This window comes from Sycon ciliatum, chromosome 10 (assembly GCF_964019385.1).
Source record: "Sycon ciliatum chromosome 10, ocSycCili1.1, whole genome shotgun sequence".
NCBI lineage: Eukaryota > Metazoa > Porifera > Calcarea > Leucosolenida > Sycettidae > Sycon > Sycon ciliatum.
The window spans coordinates 27,467,203-27,484,886 of NC_088652.1; the positions used below are offsets into that span (position 1 = coordinate 27,467,203).

The window sequence follows — 17,684 nt, forward strand, 5'->3', positions numbered from 1 at the left end:
AGAAAATAACTTTCGCAGCCCACTGCAACTTCGCGTCCAAGTTTTGGCAGCTTCGATCCTTGTTTCTGTACTCATTCCCAGACTCGAGTTTTCTTTCGAACTTTCGTATTGCTAAATGTCCCTATTGGCTGCATGCAATTGACTCCTTTTTAGGAATTGAGCAAATGCTTTGGTTTTGTTGAGATAAATCCAATATTGACGTTGTACAAGGTCAATATGAGAAGAAAAAACCTCATAAAAGACCCTGGCTTCGCCTCGGTCTTTTACTGAGCTTTGATTTCCTATAGTGACCTCGTGCTCGGTCAATATTGGATGCTTAATGTCCTATGCAACATTAAATTCCCTCACCTGCGCATCCAGGATGGATGTATTTTCCGGAAGAGCAAGTCGCTCGGTCACTTGCTGACTGCAGCCTGTATCCTGCATCGCAGTAGTATGTGATGTTGGTTGCGCTGTGGACTGTGATACCACCATTGGGGGTATAGACTGCATCGCCAACAGAACATGCCGGGCATTCGCCTGCAGCTAGATGACAAAAACAAGAAACACAAAACAACGATCATTATAATAGGCGATTCACACGACAGGCAAATCCACGTGCACCGGAACGTTGCCATGGTATTTTACCTGTGAACGAGAAAAGTGGCTGAAAGTGACTGAAAAGTGCAAGCGAGCTGGGGTCCCACTTTCACGATAATCGTGGCTTGCACGAGTACAGTTACACCAAAAAGCGCGAAACAAGACTTGATTTTTACGCGGCTCTTTTCAACATGATAAATATTGCATTGGTGTTTTGAAAATTTGAAATCCCATGGTTTCTGGTGGGTGAAGCATTCAAAAATGCAAACGTGCCTGTCATGGAGTGCAACCGTGTGAATCCACACAGTCACTTTTCTCGTACTTCACTCTCTGTAAAACGTGCAAGTGCCTGTCGTGTGAATCGCCTATAAAGCAAAGAGTGAAATACTGACAAGGACATGCACTGGCAGCACAAGTGTGCTATCAACCTGAACAACACTTGTACCTGTACTTGCTCACTGCCAAACCTGGCCAAGCGGGCCTCCCCGGGACAGCCGGGGAGAGAGACTCAAAAGGGTTCTTGGAAAGACGACTCAATTGGCTACTTGCAGACTTACCACAGCTCAGCAAGTCGAGAAGCACAAGGCCATACCTGCCAGCCTTTGCAAACCTGAGATCGGGACAACGTCGTACAAAGGTATGTCATTGTCTCTATTGCCTCTCTACTGTACTTAATTCACTATCCTTGTTCCTTTGCCTTTGCCTGCATTTAACCTGAAAAGAAAGCTTGAAAGTATACTCGTGAAAACTCTCAAGGTGCTGGCAAAGAGCCTGAAGTGTGTGTTCTCCTTCGTATTAAAGGTACTTCAAAATGTGTATCAATGTAGCCAGTAAAAACGGTCGAGACGATGTGCAATAAAACGAAAGTATGAAGAAATGGTGTACAAATTTTCTTACAACACTCATCAGGAATCGTCGTTGTACCAAAGGACACTGAAACAAAATTGAACTATTATAGAAAATGTAAGTTAGAGAAATAACACTAGGCACAACAGCAGTGAAATTTACAAGTGTGAATTTTAGCAATCAAAGCAAGAGCAATAACGAATGTGTGTGCTAACAATAAACTTGCAAATGCAAAAATGAACACAAATTTCGGTTCAGCTCATTTTATTGATTGCGGTTATCAAAATAATTATTGTCTCCTCGCCGTTTGGTTAAATGTAGCCAGTATTAAAGGTATTATTGTTATTGTTATCATTATGAAATGACCCAAAGGGCCTATCGAGGGGCTCATTTGATTGAAAGAACATTACTACTACTACTAGTATGTACAAAGACAAGTAGGGCTTGATGTAGAGAGAAACGGGGAAAATCAACTGCAAGGTGGCAGAGTTCCGTTGATTGCATAAGCATGGTTAGCATGAAAATGTGTACCAATGTATCCAGTACTGAAGGTATGAAAATGTGTATCCAGTACTGAAAGTATGAAAATGTGTGTCCAGTACTAAAGGTATGAAAATGTCATCCATTGTGGCCGTGAGTCATGCCATTAATGGACTTTGGGTGCATATTGCCACCCTTGACATCGGGATGGCCGCGGCCAAATCGGTGTGGGTGGCAGGTGTGCAAGGTGCAGAAAAAGGATTGACGGCAACAGGATACCTGTCCCGGGATCCAAATGCAGTTACCCCTGCCCCCCCCCCCCCCCCCCCAGTCAAGGTAATGCTTGCTACTAGTGTGGGTGGCTAAATCAGAGTGGATCTAATACAAGCTCACTGACCATTGATTTTATTACACAAGAGTTAATCTAGCCAGAAGCAGTCCATGGTTAACAGGTATGTATACTTCAAACAGAAAGTATATGAACCCTGAAACCAACAAAGGTGGTAGGTATAACAATACACCTTCAAGCGTGTTGGCAACGGTGATGCTATTTTTTACGGTACTCAGACAGACAGACAGACAGACAGACAGCCAGGCAGAGAAAGAGAGAGAGAGAGAGAGAGAGAGAGAGAGTATCCCGGAATTGCCGCCATCTTTTCTCCCATCATTTTCTATGCGCTGTGCTGGCGAGTCCACAACGGACCAACAGCTTGACTGCAGATGGAGTATTTCGCTGCTGCTCTTGTAGTAGTCGAGTCCTCTCTTGTGCTGTTAGATTTAATTTTTTTTCACCGTCCAATGGCAGGAGCCAATGCAAAGAAGGGGTGTTAGCCAGCCATGGCAAGAGGAGGAAAAAGAAAGAAAAAAAGAAGGAAAGAACGTAAAAGTAGGAAGAAAAGAACGCATTAGCGGGGTGGAATTCATCACTATGCTGTAGTGTTGAAATGAGCTCACCGGGTACTCGTTAGCTCGCTCGCCAGAAACTCGGCTCATTAGCGCGGTTAGCTCGTTTGCGCTAACGAATACCGTACTCCGTACACATTCCAATACATGTCGACCGGGGAGTCGTAGAATATTTTACGACTCCCTGGTCGAACGAGAGTCCAGAAAACCACTCGGCGTTACAGTGACTGTATACCTGCAAGACAATCTTTGAAAAAAGGTCTATTCTTTCAAAGGCTGCTCAACAACGGCGCTAAAAAGACATCTCGACACCAAACAGCAGTACGAAGTGAAGCAGCAGCAACCCCAAATGCCGGTGGTGATAATTTGAACCAGCTGAAAAATATCGAACTTAGAAAACAATTATTTAAAAATCATACTTGCCACATCAATGAAACTCGTTAGTTCGCTCGATAGCTTGCTCGTTGGTGGAACTGATCGCTCGTTTGTTATAGATACGCTCGTTTTAACACTATGTTGACCATGGTGAATAATGTTTGCGTTATGCATAGCTCACTGACTGCATTTCCTTCGTGACTCACCACAACCAGAAGCATGGTTACACACGGTTACAACAGCCAGTGGCAAAGTTACCAACACCAGGCGTGTGTAACAAGGCTACCACGACCAGGGGTATATTTACCACGACCAGGGGTATATTTACCATGACCAGGGGTATATTTACCATGACCAGGGGTATATTTACCATGACCAGGGGTATATTTACCACGACCAGGGGTATATTTACCATGACCAGGGGTATATTTACCATGACCAGGGGTATATTTACCATGACCAGGGGTATATTTACCATGACCAGGGGTATATTTACCATGACCAGAGGTATATTTACCATGACCAGGGGTATATTTACCATGACCAGGGGTATATTTACCATGACCAGGAGTATATTTACCATGACCAGGGGTATATTTACCACGACCAGGGGTATATTTACCACGACCAGGGGTATATTTACCATGACCAGGGGTATATTTACCATGACCAGAGGTATATTTACCATGACCAGGGGTATATTTACCATGACCAGGGGTATATTTACCATGACCAGGGGTATATTTACCATGACCAGGGGTATATTTACCATGACCAGGGGTATATTTACCATGACCAGGGGTATATTTACCATGACCAGGGGTATATTTACCATGACCAGGGGTATATTTACCATGACCAGAGGTATATTTACCATGACCAGGGGTATATTTACCATGACCAGGGGTATATTTACCATGACCAGGGGTATATTTACCATGACCAGGGGTATATTTACCATGACCAGAGGTATATTTACCATGACCAGGGGTATATTTACCATGACCAGAGGTATATTTACCGCAAGAGAAAAATAAATACAGGCACGTGGATCAGATAAAGAGAGCTCAAAGTTTCGGTGCTTGCTGAAATAGTAGCGATGGTAATAAGGAGTTTATCGCATAGGGTCGGCACAATGAGGCTATAGATGTACTGAGCAATGTGAGCAGGTACGTGTGGAAGTGACGACAAGAGGCAGGATGTTTGCTTTGAAATCTCGCCTGGGGTTGGTTTGCCGGAGGCATTAGGAGTATGTTTAGTATTGTTTACCACACCAGGGGTATATTTACCGCAACCAGTCCCCTCCAGTTACCTTGGTGACCGGCAATTCACGGTCAAAATCACTTCCTCCGTCTGCACAACCCGCCCTATAGCCGCTGGCATACCACAAGGATCCCATCTCGGTTCTATCCTGTTCCTTCTGTACATCAACTCTCTCCCGCAGACCATCCCAGATGAGGACCACTGTCAAGTTCTTCTCTTTGCCGATGACACGACCATTGGAACGGAAGTCGCTGCACCTACCACTCCTTCTTCCCAGCATCATAGTCACCCACTCCAAGTTGCCACGGATGCCGCCCTGAAATGGGCCGACTCGGCAGGTGAACGCGTTAACCCCACGAAGTCTTTCCAAATGACGTTCTCCCCTCGTACCAACAGACCGGACCCTCCAAATATCGGGCACCTGCGAATGAACCAGGAAGAAGTGCGCACGGTCAACACGCACCGCCATCTTGGCGTGCAAATTGATAGCCATCTCAACTTCCAGTGCCACATCGAAACAATCACCACTAAAATTCGCCAACGCGTGGTACTACTTGCCGACATGTCGAGCCGCCTAACGCCGGAATTTACAAACCGGCTTTATACTGGTTATGTCCGACCCACCATTGAATACGCCTCGCCACTGTGGCAGTTCCAACTGTCCGCATCCCAAGCGGCGGTCCTCGAGCGTCTGCAGGCCAGATTGGCATGAGTCCTCTTGAGACAGTACGGTGTGTTTCCCTCCCCTACTGAACCGAAGGCATATCTGTTCGCGCACCTCCAATGGCCCAGTCTGGCATGGCGGTGACACATCCAGTGCCTCCGGGAGCTCCATTACCTGGTCAACCACCAGACCACTGCCCTTATGGAGCTGGGCTATAGTCTCTCCACCAGCGTGCGGCGCCCTTTCCAACTTGTCCCGCCTGCCAGGGCAAACAACTACTCGCGTGCCACTTTCCTCTTTCTTACCGCTGCCACCTGGAATTCTCTCCCCACTGACATTAGAACCACCCAAAATAGTCATTGCTTTGTGTCGTGTCCTTACCATCTTTGCCAACACCCGCTTCGAACCCGCTGGTTTCATTCCTTCCAGAGTTTCTATAATAATTATAGTAACGAATGTTATGGCTGATTTCTACAGTACGCATTTGTTATAACCCTTCCTCTTCTCAATCTATATGAGCCCCAGCCAGCAGAAACCTGAACATGTGTAATTTTTTCAAAAATTATTTTTTCGCTCGAAATCGATTCTACACTATTAACCATTCAAGTTATCAAGTTTGGTGACAATCTGATAAGCGAAAGCATGGAAAATAGAGTTTGAAGTCACACAGGTCAAGATTCGGTACAGTTGGCGCAGCATCCATGCCCAGTGACTCCGTGCAAGTTGATGCTACAGTTTCTGATTGTGATGTGGAACAGGTACATGTTAGTAAATAGAATGCAAGTCAGGCTTGCCCTCTTGATGCTGCAGGCATGAGTAGTTCAGAAGTGTGACGATATTCCGTATACACCACTATCTTCTTTACAACACCAGAGTGCAAAACGATGATTGGTGGCTGGCCTTCCAAATTGTGTTCAGGGACCTCTGTGCTGGCAGTTTGAGCGTTGTCCCAAAGCTTGCCATACTGATAGATGTACTGACCAATACCACTGACATCCACTCCCTTGCACACTTTCACTCAGACCATGATTTCAGCATAATTGTATTTCAATGATATGAGCGAATACTCGCGTTTTGTAGCACGTGAAGATGTTGCCCCAAAGCGTTCAGCCAGTTTGACTTTTAGGAATCCCCTTTCTCAGCACAGGCAGCAGCCAGCTTGGCGTCGTCTGGCAAGGTAGAGTACTGATAATACTACGCTCTGTTTTGCGCCGTGAGAAGCCCTCCATGAGTGTCTGCAACATCATTGTTGTCGATGTAGAAATACGGATCGCTCAGCGGGTCGACATTCAGCTTCTCCTCGCAGTCGCTATTACTCCAGCACTGACTAGCGTCGCCACCAGTATCCAGTGTCGATTTTATGAGGGCTCTTCGTTGCTATGAATATGAGACTCACCACTGCTGGACAAACTCAGCGAGATCGCCACCAAAGAAATAATTCCGATCGCGAACTAACTTTCAGCGTCGTTTCGTACAGGGAGTCTCACGCTGACAACTCTTGACCTAAGTCCTTGTCGCGACACCTGTCGCCATCGCTGTGTCTAAACTCAACCTCCGTTTGACGAGCTCTCACCTAGGGCTAAAATCAATTGACCAGACTCATTTGAAGACATTTGAAACTCCTTTGACAACGAAGACACCCACTCGATCGAAAAGGAATCTTCAAAAGCCAGCTCACTGCGCGTCCCAAACTTTGACGTCACATTTTGATGATTGATATCAAGTACACAAGTGCTGGTTTTCGCTGGCCGGGGCTCATATGTTATAATTTTGCAGATATATTCCCAGTAAGCCATGAACGGAGACCACCTCGACATAGGCCTCGGCCTTTGGGGAATCCATAAATAGAAGATTTAAAAAAACCCAGGGGTATGTTTTAGCATAACCAGGGGTATATTTACCACAACCAGGGTTCTATTTACCACAACCAGGGGTAGGTTCACCACAACCAGGGGTATATTTGCCACAAACAGGGGTAGGTTTACTACAAACAGGGGTCGGTTTACCACAAACAGGGGTAGGTTTACCACAAACAGGGGTAGGTTTACCACAAACAGGGGTAGGTTTACCAAAAACAGGGTAGGTTTACAAACCAAAGCAAACAACTATCGACGGCTACCAAAACTAGGGTCGTCACAGAAGGCTGCCACAAATGAACACATTTTGTTGATATGTCTTCACTTACCACAACAACCATAGAAACAGCCCTCAGTCTTGTATGCTGAACAGTTGAATTTTCCCTCTGGAACACTGAGGAGAAAAGGAGAAACACACACATGCACACGCGCACACACACACACACACACACACACGCACACACACACACGCCTCAGACCTCAGACCTCCCCATCGCAGAAGCGATGATAGCGAACAGCTATGTTAGACATAGCAACTAATGCTGGGATTACACCATTCAACAGCTTGCAAGGCTGATGAATTGACCGCCACTAATTTTTAGCCTGGTACCCTCCGCACAGCTGATGAAGTGGCTTTTTCTGGCCATTGAATCCCTATTCTTCATTTTTTCATTCATTTTTCTTTTTTCGACACACACATCACATCACATACTCCGGCATACACTAGCTGTTGGTAACCACCCAGGAGAATGAAAGAATAGCTAGGAGAATGAGAAAGGGAAGAAAGACGTGTGCGACCATAATTGTCGCACACACACACACGCACACACGCACACACACACACACACACGCACACACACACACACATATGCACACACATGTGCACACATGCACAGCACACACATACACACACACAAACGCACACCCAGATAAAGCGTGATGCAGAACTGAGCATCGAAGGACAAAATGCGGATAAGCTTGAAATTGTTTTGAAATTTTTGTGCGTCAGCGTGCCTCAAAAGAGGACTTTTCCTGTGACTCATCGCCGCACGGCGCATGTGAAATAGAGACCAAATGAATTGCTTGAGGATCAAGAATCTGCAGGACTTTGAATCATCGTTCCACGTTGAGTAAAACTTGAGAAACAATGAAATTTGTGGAGGTGGGTACAGAATCTCGCTCAGGCACAACAGGGCAGCTCTCAACAGGCTTGAAAACAATTCTGTTGCTCCTGCTGGTGTCTAGTGGCGATATTCCAAGAGAGGAGATCTGTCGCGTTCCAATGAGACCAAGGTGAAAACACTACGAAACTGGTGAGTGAAATTAGAAATTTTTCAAACGCATACTGGGGCTATTGCGTCTGGCAGCACGACCGGCAGCAGGAATCTGTAGATTTTTGGCAAAGACGATTTTTCCAAAATTCAGCCACTTCAAATTTCACCACCAGTGCTGGGGTTGCTGCTGCTTTCGACTGGCTTCAATTCGGACGGGCGTTGGGTGTCGAGATGTCTTTCGAGTCGCCATTGTAAGAATAGGCCGTTTTGCCAAGCTTGCAAGTAGCCTCGTTCTCTGCTGCATTGGGGAAAAAACTTCCAAAAACGACTAAGCTTGACATTCACTGGAACAGAAAGTTTACAGGTTACACTGAGTGTACTGTTCTGTGATGTGTACACTGTCTCGTGTGTACACTAGCTCTTGCAGTGTGACTTGGCATTCGTGTGGTCTAACAGCAATTTTCATTTACACTTTTGTTATTAGTTTGCTTCACACCTTTTATCAGTCATTACGTATGATTTATAATGCAGTGGCAGTACCAGGCGTGGGCCATCCCCTGGATTATCAAACTGGGTGCTTTATCATTTTTCTGTTGTTTTTACACTTCTTCGTGCTTTGTAATAAAAGTCTCTATCTAATCGTGTGTACATGTACTGTGATGTGTACACTGTATCATGTGCACATGTACTGTGAAACATGTAATTTTAGGTGTACTAAAATTTCAGTGCCAGGGACCTGACGGGTTTCAGGTGTAAGGCCACACCAAGTTTTTTCATTGTTTCTCGTCACCGCGCGCGTACCTTTCTTGAGGATTGGACCAAAAAAAAATCTCGCGTCCCGGTAAACACGCATAAAAAGGCGTTGTAAAAGTACGCGCGGCGTCAAATCTGGAGTGCAGTGCTAGTGCACGAACCGAAGGACGACTTTTGCACCGTGTATGTACGCATACCGGTAGTTCAAGTACCACACCACCACACGACCTGGTCGTCTTCTTTGCTACACACAGTTCCGGTACAAGTCAAGACAGTGCATGACAGTGCACCGTTTTGGACTGACAGTGTTCCGGGCATCGGTAAACTTGCGGCATTGCGGAGGTTTCTGTTTTAAATTTTAGGCCACACCAAGTTATTTCATTGTTTCTCGTCACCTGAAAATCTCAAAAGGAACGCGGGCGGGCGGAAAAAAAACAAAATAGGGTTTGAAAAACAAAAACTGCTATTTACACTACAAAGGCCCAATTTATGACCTAAAATCAGACTATACACCACGCGTGACAGTCAATTGCAACATACAGCCAGAAAACCAGGCTCCTGCACCGGCCTCTGGTGAGGAAGTCCAGTGTTGCATGTTATTTAAATAGGAAAGAAAGCAAACCAAAGTTATTATACAAGGGGTACATAAAAGAACAGCCAAGTGCGCGCTTGTGCTAAAATTTAAAACAGAAACCTCCGCAATGCCGCAAGTTTACCGATGCCCGGAACACTGTCAGTCCAAAACGGTGCACTATCATGCACTGTCTTGACTTGTACCGGAACTGTGTGTAGCAAAGAAGACGACCAGGTCGTGTGGTGGTGTGGTACTTGAACTACCGGTATGCGTACATACACGGTGCAAAAGTCGTCCTTCGGTTCGTGCACTAGCACTGCACTCCAGATTTGACGCCGCGCGTACTTTTACAACGCCTTTTTATGCGTGTTTACCGGGACGCGAGATTTTTTTGGTCCAATCCTCAAGAAAGGTACGCGCGCGGTGACGAGAAACAATGAAAAAACTTGGTGTGGCCTTAGCACAAGCGCGCACTTGGCTGTTCTTTTATGTACCCCTTGTATAATAACTTTAGTTTGCTTTCTTTCCTATTTAAATAACATGCAACACTGGACTTCCTCACCAGAGGCCGGTGCAGGAGCCTGGTTTTCTGGCTGTATGTTGCAATTGACTGTCACGCGTGGTGTATAGTCTGATTTTAGGTCATAAATTGGGCCTTTGTAGTGTAAATAGCAGTTTTTGTTTTTCAAACCCTATTTTGTTTTTTTCCGCCCGCCCGCGTTCCTTTTGAGATTTTCAGGTGACGAGAAACAATGAAATAACTTGGTGTGGCCTAACTAAGAATTATTTTTTTATTTTTTATTTTTTACTATTGACACAGCCCTACTGGAAAACAGGTGGAGAACAAAAAGAAACGAGGAAAAGGACAAAACATAGGGGATGTAGGGACGACGTGCTGATGTGCTGGGAGCAACTCAACCGACCAGAGGTCTCGGCGTCAGCGTTGCAACTAGGCATCGAAAAATGCGTGTGTGTGTGTGGGGGGGGGGGGTTGTTGTTGTTGTTGTATACTTTATTTATAGTGGAAATCAAAACAGGCAAAATGTCTAATAACGTTGGACCCACTGTGAATAACATGTTAAAGGATATTTTGGAAAAGTAGATACAAGAGAAAAAGAGAAAGGAAAGAAAGAAAAAAACGGAAGGTTGGTTGCAACGAACAGATATCAATCCAGTAAGCATTGGAAAACCTATGTCGCTGATAATATATACTGCAAGGCTTGAGATTTGAAATCCAAATACCTATTTCAACATTTTGCTGCTGGTGGCAATCTATTCCACATAATGGCTCCAGCGTGCGTTAGGCGCTTAGCAGAACGAGCAGTGCTAGCAGGTGGGACCACAAGCAACTTGCTTTGGCCTCCCCGAGTGCGAGTTGAGGGCACGACAGCAAAAAAGGACTGAAATAGGGTGCTACATGCATCATGCAAACATCGCCAGATGAAACAAAACATATTCAAGTGCACAGAAACCTGTAGATCACATACATGCATTCGATTTAGCAGGGGAGCAGTACTGGTCCACGGTGGCGACTTGCAGACTGCCCGAGCGGCACGTTTGAACAGCCTATGTAGCCGTTGTTCCTGGGCAACTGTCAAATACGGGTAGTAACTAATAGAAGCATACAAACATTCTGGCAAAATGATAGATCTGAAGTAGGTAAGTCGGCATGGATATGGCAGCGAGAAAGCATGTCGCAGCAGGACAGCAATTTTGCCGGCAACACGACGAGCAACATGGTCCACCATTGTGGTCCAACTCATGTCCGAGTCAAAATGCAGGCCAAGGTATTTGGCAGATGTGACTCGTCAGGCGAAATAGCACGTCATAGTACATTTGAGATCAGCGGGAAGAAGATGACGACGTCCACTAATTTAGTATCTGTGCACACGAATCTGCTGTGTGTGTGTGACTCTGTGTGTCAGCTATGATATCATCTTCTATGGTTCCATGCCTAGCATGTACGTCTGAACCATCCTGCAAAGTTTGAATGACGTAGGTTGAGCGATCGCTCCGCGAAACATACTTTTGAAATTCTCTTCATAGTATATCTTCCACCATTGAAATTTCGAATTTCTTCAAAAAAAGTGCTGAGAGGAGTGGCTTGCAACCTCGATATGGCTTGTTCCAGGCATGCTTTGGAGCCATCTTCTGTTGAAGTAGTGGCGGGACCTGCCCTGCAACTGCTACAACAAAAAATGATTCGATCTGAGAAAGGGTGAGACCGCGAATCTCGGTTGAATATTGAGTATTTCAAGCCTTTTCACGACGAAGATGGAGTTCTTTTTGGAGATGGACGTCGCAAAGGACATGGTGTCCGACTTCTGGCGTCTGGTGAAGCCAGGGATCATTTGTCCAGTCAGGTCGGCAGCCTAACCGTCGGTAAGCTTGTGTTTGGATCCCGTTCTGCTCGATGTGGTAGATCACAAACAATTTGATATCGCACAAATTGATCTCAGCATCGTGCGTACGGTATTTTATATTCAGAAAATCCCTAAAGTGTCTCCGTGTGGCCGTCCTTTGCCACGAGAAACTCCAATCAGGCTCCTATGTCCTCTGCCTTCATGATTGAATGTCCACTTCGTTTGAACAACGAACACAACAATCGAGGACGGCTTTGCAATGAAAAATACAGCTATACTGGAGCTGAAAAAAAAGAAGAAAAAAACGTGCTCAGGATGAGACTCGAGTACATGCATACTCTCCCAGCAGGTGAAACGCAAATTTTTGTGAAAAATGCGTGTCGCCGACTGACCAGTAATTTCGCCTGACGTACTGGTAGGACTTGTGAATTGCATACAACATTGATGTCGAGGGCTGCAGCTCTATGGTGTGGTATGGTTGCACAAGAACAACTGCAAAAAAACAGAAGCTAGAGAATACCACAAAATAATAACTTGGTGCGAAATAATGAGAAGAAAATAATGACGCCCAAAAGCGCTAAATACGAAATTAAGAAAAGTTGAACATGACCCTCACACACAGTACACACTCCTGAGTCCTGTGCCATTTAGGTGTAATCTGAATTTAAGTGCCTGGTATTTCTACCGAAACCACCGAAATTAAAGTTTTACACCGTAAATAACCTGTTTTACAGTACAGCGGTCATTAGTGCAAACGAGCTCTCCGCGCTAACGAGCTCTCCGCGCTAACGAGATCTCCTCGCTAACGAGCTCTCCTCGCTAACGAGCTCTCCTCGCAAACGAGCTCTCCTCGCTAACGAGCTCTCCTCGCTAATGAGCTCTCCTCGCAAACGAGCTCTCCTCGCAACCGAGCTCTCCGCGCTAAAGAGCTCTCCGCGCTAAAGAGCTCTCTGCGCTAACTCGCTCTCCGCGCTAATGCGCTCTCCGCGCTAACGAGCTCTCCGCGCTAACGAGCCGAGTTTCTAGCAAGCAAGCTAACGAGTACCTGATAAGATCTTTTCGACACTAAACAGTACAGCCACTGACTACCTACCACCAACTACCGCCGTTGATGACTATGCCTTTCTTTCTGATTGGTAGATAGACGACTTCAGTATTTGTAAATCCTCTGAAACACACAATTGGACAACATTGACGAATAATCAGCACGGAGACAACAATTTGAATAAAGCTTTGAGCAGTATCCAAGGCGCAATCATGACTATCTGGTCACATCCAAGAGACGTCGGTTTAATAATAGCTTGCATGCCGTCCTACCGGTAGGACCCAAGAAATCGCTCCGCAAAAGTGCATTTGGTTGAGAATTTTCTTCAACCAATTGTTGAGAGGAGGCCTTTGCAAGGCAAAGTAATGGCGCAAAATGTACTACAGGTCTTCCCCCGCTAATACGAGTCCGGTTAGTACATAAACCCTGTTAGTACATAAGAAATCTCAAGTCCCGGACGAAACGTCATCACTTCCATACAAATGTTGTCGGTTAGCACATAATTCGTTAGTACATAAACCCCGTTAGTACATAACATTTCTCCGTACCCGCATGCCACCTAACTCAATAGTACATAATTTGTTGGTCTTTTGGCCTTCCAGTGGAGGCACATCGTGTTCTAGTTTCTACTTGTGGATGCAATTAGCTCGGAAATCAGAGCGCACAAAGCTCTGTTTTTTTTCGAGTGACTATACGGGCGTGGCTGGGCATGTATCATGCAAACTGTAGAATCTTCGCTAACTGTGACCGGTATAACATAATTTTTATGTTATTTTGAGGGGATCAAGAATATCTCGCTGCCTAGTCATGGTAGCAAGAAACACTCAGAAAAGTAGAAAAAAGTGAAAAATTCTGGTACACAAGCAAGTTATGTACACTTTCGTTTAGTACATAAACCCCGTTAATACATAACATTTGTCAAGTCCCAGAGATTATGTATTAACGAGGGACGACCTGTACTATGTCCAGTACATTGCATACACTTCCCAAAATGCAAAGACTCAATTGTGGCCATCCACTATATCCCTGGGGGGGGAGGGGAGGGGGGAGGGCAGGGGGGAGGGGATGGGGGGATCAACGGTACTGTACGGTACTTGTAATAGCCAGGTGGGGACAGATACATGTACAGCATGGTAAACACATGGTGAAGTTAGTCAGAGGGAAACATGAAGGGAGAGATGAAGGGAGAGATGAAGGGAGAGATGAAGGGAGAGATGAAGGGAGAGATGGAGGGAGAGATGGAGGGAGAGATGGAGGGAGAGATGAAGGGAGAGATGAAGGGAGAGATGGAGGGAGAGATGAAGGGAGAGATGAAGGGAGAGATGGAGGGAGAGATGGAGGGAGAGATGGAGGGAGAGATGAAGGGAGAGATGAAGGGAGAGATGGAGGGAGAGATGAAGGGAGAGATGAAGGGAGAGATGGAGGGAGAGATGGAGGGAGAGATGAAGGGAGAGATGAAGGGAGAGATGGAGGGAGAGATGGAGGGAGAGATGGAGGGAGAGATGAAGGGAGACATGAAGGGAGAGATGAAGGGAGAGATGAAGGGAGAGATGGAGGGAGAGATGGAGGGAGAGATGGAGGGAGAGATGGAGGGAGAGATGGAGGGAGAGATGAAGGGAGAGATGGAGGGAGAGATGAAGGGAGAGATGGAGGGAGAGATGGAGGGAGAGATGAAGGGATGGAGGGAGAGATGGAGGGAGAGATGAAGGGAGAGATGGAGGGAGAGATGGAGGGAGAGATGAAGGGATGGAGGGAGAGATGGAGGGAGAGATGGAGGGAGAGATGAAGGGATGGAGGGAGAGATGGAGGGAGAGGGAGAGATGGAGGGAGAGATGGAGGGAGAGGGAGAGATGGAGGGAGAGATGGAGGGAGAGATGAAGGGATGGAGGGAGAGATGGAGGGAGAGGGAGAGATGGAGGGAGAGATGGAGGGAGAGGGAGAGATGGAGGGAGAGATGGAGGGAGAGATGAAGGGATGGAGGGAGAGATGGAGGGAGAGGGAGAGATGGAGGGAGAGATGGAGGGAGAGGGAGAGATGGAGGGAGAGATGGAGGGAGAGATGGAGGGAGAGGGAGAGATGGAGGGAGAGATGGAGGGAGAGATGAAGGGATGGAGGGAGAGATGGAGGGAGAGGGAGAGATGGAGGGAGAGATGGAGGGAGAGGGAGAGATGGAGGGAGAGATGGAGGGAGAGATGAAGGGATGGAGGGAGAGATGGAGGGAGAGGGAGAGATGGAGGGAGAGATGGAGGGAGAGGGAGAGATGGAGGGAGAGATGGAGGGAGAGGGAGAGATGGAGGGAGAGATGGAGGGAGAGATGAAGGGATGGAGGGAGAGATGGAGGGAGAGGGAGAGATGGAGGGAGAGATGGAGGGAGAGGGAGAGATGGAGGGAGAGATGGAGGGAGAGATGGAGGGAGAGGGAGAGATGGAGGGAGAGATGGAGAGGGAGAGGGAGAGATGGAGGGAGAGATGGAGGGAGAGGGAGAGATGGAGGGAGAGATGGAGGGAGAGATGGAGGGAGAGATGGAGGGATGGAGGGAGAGATGGAGGGAGAGATGGAGGGAGAGATGAAGGGATGGAGGGAGAGATGGAGGGAGAGGGAGAGATGGAGGGAGAGATGGAGGGAGAGGGAGAGATGGAGGGAGAGATGGAGGGAGAGATGGAGGGAGAGATGGAGGGATGGAGGGAGAGATGGAGGGAGAGATGGAGGGATGGAGGGAGAGATGGAGGGAGAGGGAGAGATGGAGGGAGAGATGGAGGGAGAGGGAGAGATGGAGGGAGAGATGGAGGGAGAGATGGAGGGAGAGATGGAGGGATGGAGGGAGAGATGGAGGGAGAGATGGAGGGATGGAGGGAGAGATGGAGGGAGAGGGAGAGATGGAGGGAGAGATGGAGGGAGAGATGGAGGGAGAGATGGAGGGATGGAGGGAGAGATGGAGGGAGAGATGGAGGGAGAGATGGAGGGAGAGATGGAGGGAGAGATGGAGGGAGAGATGGAGGGAGAGATGGAGGGAGAGATGGAGGGAGAGATGGAGGGAGAGAGGGAGAGATGGAGGGAGAGATGGAGGGAGACATGAAGGGAGAGATGAAGGGAGAGATGGAGGGAGAGATGGAGGGAGAGATGGAGGGAGAGATGGAGGGAGAGATGGAGGGAGAGGGAGAGATGGAGGGAGAGAGGGAGAGATGGAGGGAGAGAGGGAGAGCTGGAGGGAGAGAGGGAGAGATGCAGGGAGAGAGGGAGAGATGAAGGGAGAGATGGAGGGAGACATGAAGGGAGAGATGGAGGGAGAGATGGAGGGAGAGATGGAGGGAGAGATGGAGGGAGAGATGGAGGGAGAGGGAGAGATGGAGGGAGAGATGGAGGGAGAGGGAGAGATGGAGGGAGAGATGGAGGGAGAGGGAGAGATGGAGGGAGAGATGGAGGGAGAGATGAAGGGATGGAGGGAGAGATGGAGGGAGAGGGAGAGATGGAGGGAGAGATGGAGGGAGAGGGAGAGATGGAGGGAGAGATGGAGGGAGAGATGAAGGGATGGAGGGAGAGATGGAGGGAGAGGGAGAGATGGAGGGAGAGATGGAGGGAGAGGGAGAGATGGAGGGAGAGATGGAGGGAGAGATGGAGGGAGAGGGAGAGATGGAGGGAGAGATGGAGGGAGAGATGAAGGGATGGAGGGAGAGATGGAGGGAGAGGGAGAGATGGAGGGAGAGATGGAGGGAGAGGGAGAGATGGAGGGAGAGATGGAGGGAGAGATGGAGGGAGAGGGAGAGATGGAGGGAGAGATGGAGGGAGAGATGGAGGGAGAGATGGAGGGATGGAGGGAGAGATGGAGGGAGAGATGGAGGGATGGAGGGAGAGATGGAGGGAGAGGGAGAGATGGAGGGAGAGATGGAGGGAGAGGGAGAGATGGAGGGAGAGATGGAGGGAGAGATGGAGGGAGAGATGGAGGGATGGAGGGAGAGATGGAGGGAGAGATGGAGGGATGGAGGGAGAGATGGAGGGAGAGGGAGAGATGGAGGGAGAGATGGAGGGAGAGATGGAGGGAGAGATGGAGGGATGGAGGGAGAGATGGAGGGAGAGATGGAGGGAGAGATGGAGGGAGAGATGGAGGGAGAGATGGAGGGAGAGATGGAGGGAGAGATGGAGGGAGAGATGGAGGGAGAGATGGAGGGAGAGAGGGAGAGATGGAGGGAGAGATGGAGGGAGACATGAAGGGAGAGATGAAGGGAGAGATGGAGGGAGAGATGGAGGGAGAGATGGAGGGAGAGATGGAGGGAGAGATGGAGGGAGAGGGAGAGATGGAGGGAGAGAGGGAGAGATGGAGGGAGAGAGGGAGAGCTGGAGGGAGAGAGGGAGAGATGCAGGGAGAGAGGGAGAGATGAAGGGAGAGATGGAGGGAGACATGAAGGGAGAGATGGAGGGAGAGATGGAGGGAGAGATGGAGGGAGAGATGGAGGGAGAGATGGAGGGAGAGATGGAGGGAGAGATGGAGGGAGAGATGGAGGGAGAGATGGAGGGAGAGATGGAGGGAGAGATGGAGGGAGAGATGGAGGGAGACATGAAGGGAGAGATGAAGGGAGAGATGGAGGGAGAGATGGAGGGAGAGATGGAGGGAGAGATGGAGGGAGAGGGAGAGATGGAGGGAGAGAGGGAGAGATGGAGGGAGAGAGGGAGAGCTGGAGGGAGAGAGGGAGAGATGCAGGGAGAGAGGGAGA

At 48.0% G+C, this 17,684-nt stretch overlaps 1 protein-coding gene across 1 annotated transcript in view; it reads right to left on the minus strand.

The window, feature by feature from the left end:
- Positions 1–334: 334 nt before the first annotated feature.
- Positions 335–17,684, minus strand: part of LOC135826812 (leucine-rich alpha-2-glycoprotein-like) — a 53,453-nt gene continuing 36,103 nt past the window's right edge. The window contains exons 11-13 of the mRNA XM_065339415.1: positions 13,024–13,098; positions 7,296–7,360; positions 335–525 (exon numbers count right to left, since the gene is read on the minus strand). Coding sequence (XP_065195487.1) covers positions 335–525; positions 7,296–7,360; positions 13,024–13,098 — 331 coding nt within the window. The remainder of the gene's footprint in view (positions 526–7,295; positions 7,361–13,023; positions 13,099–17,684) is intronic.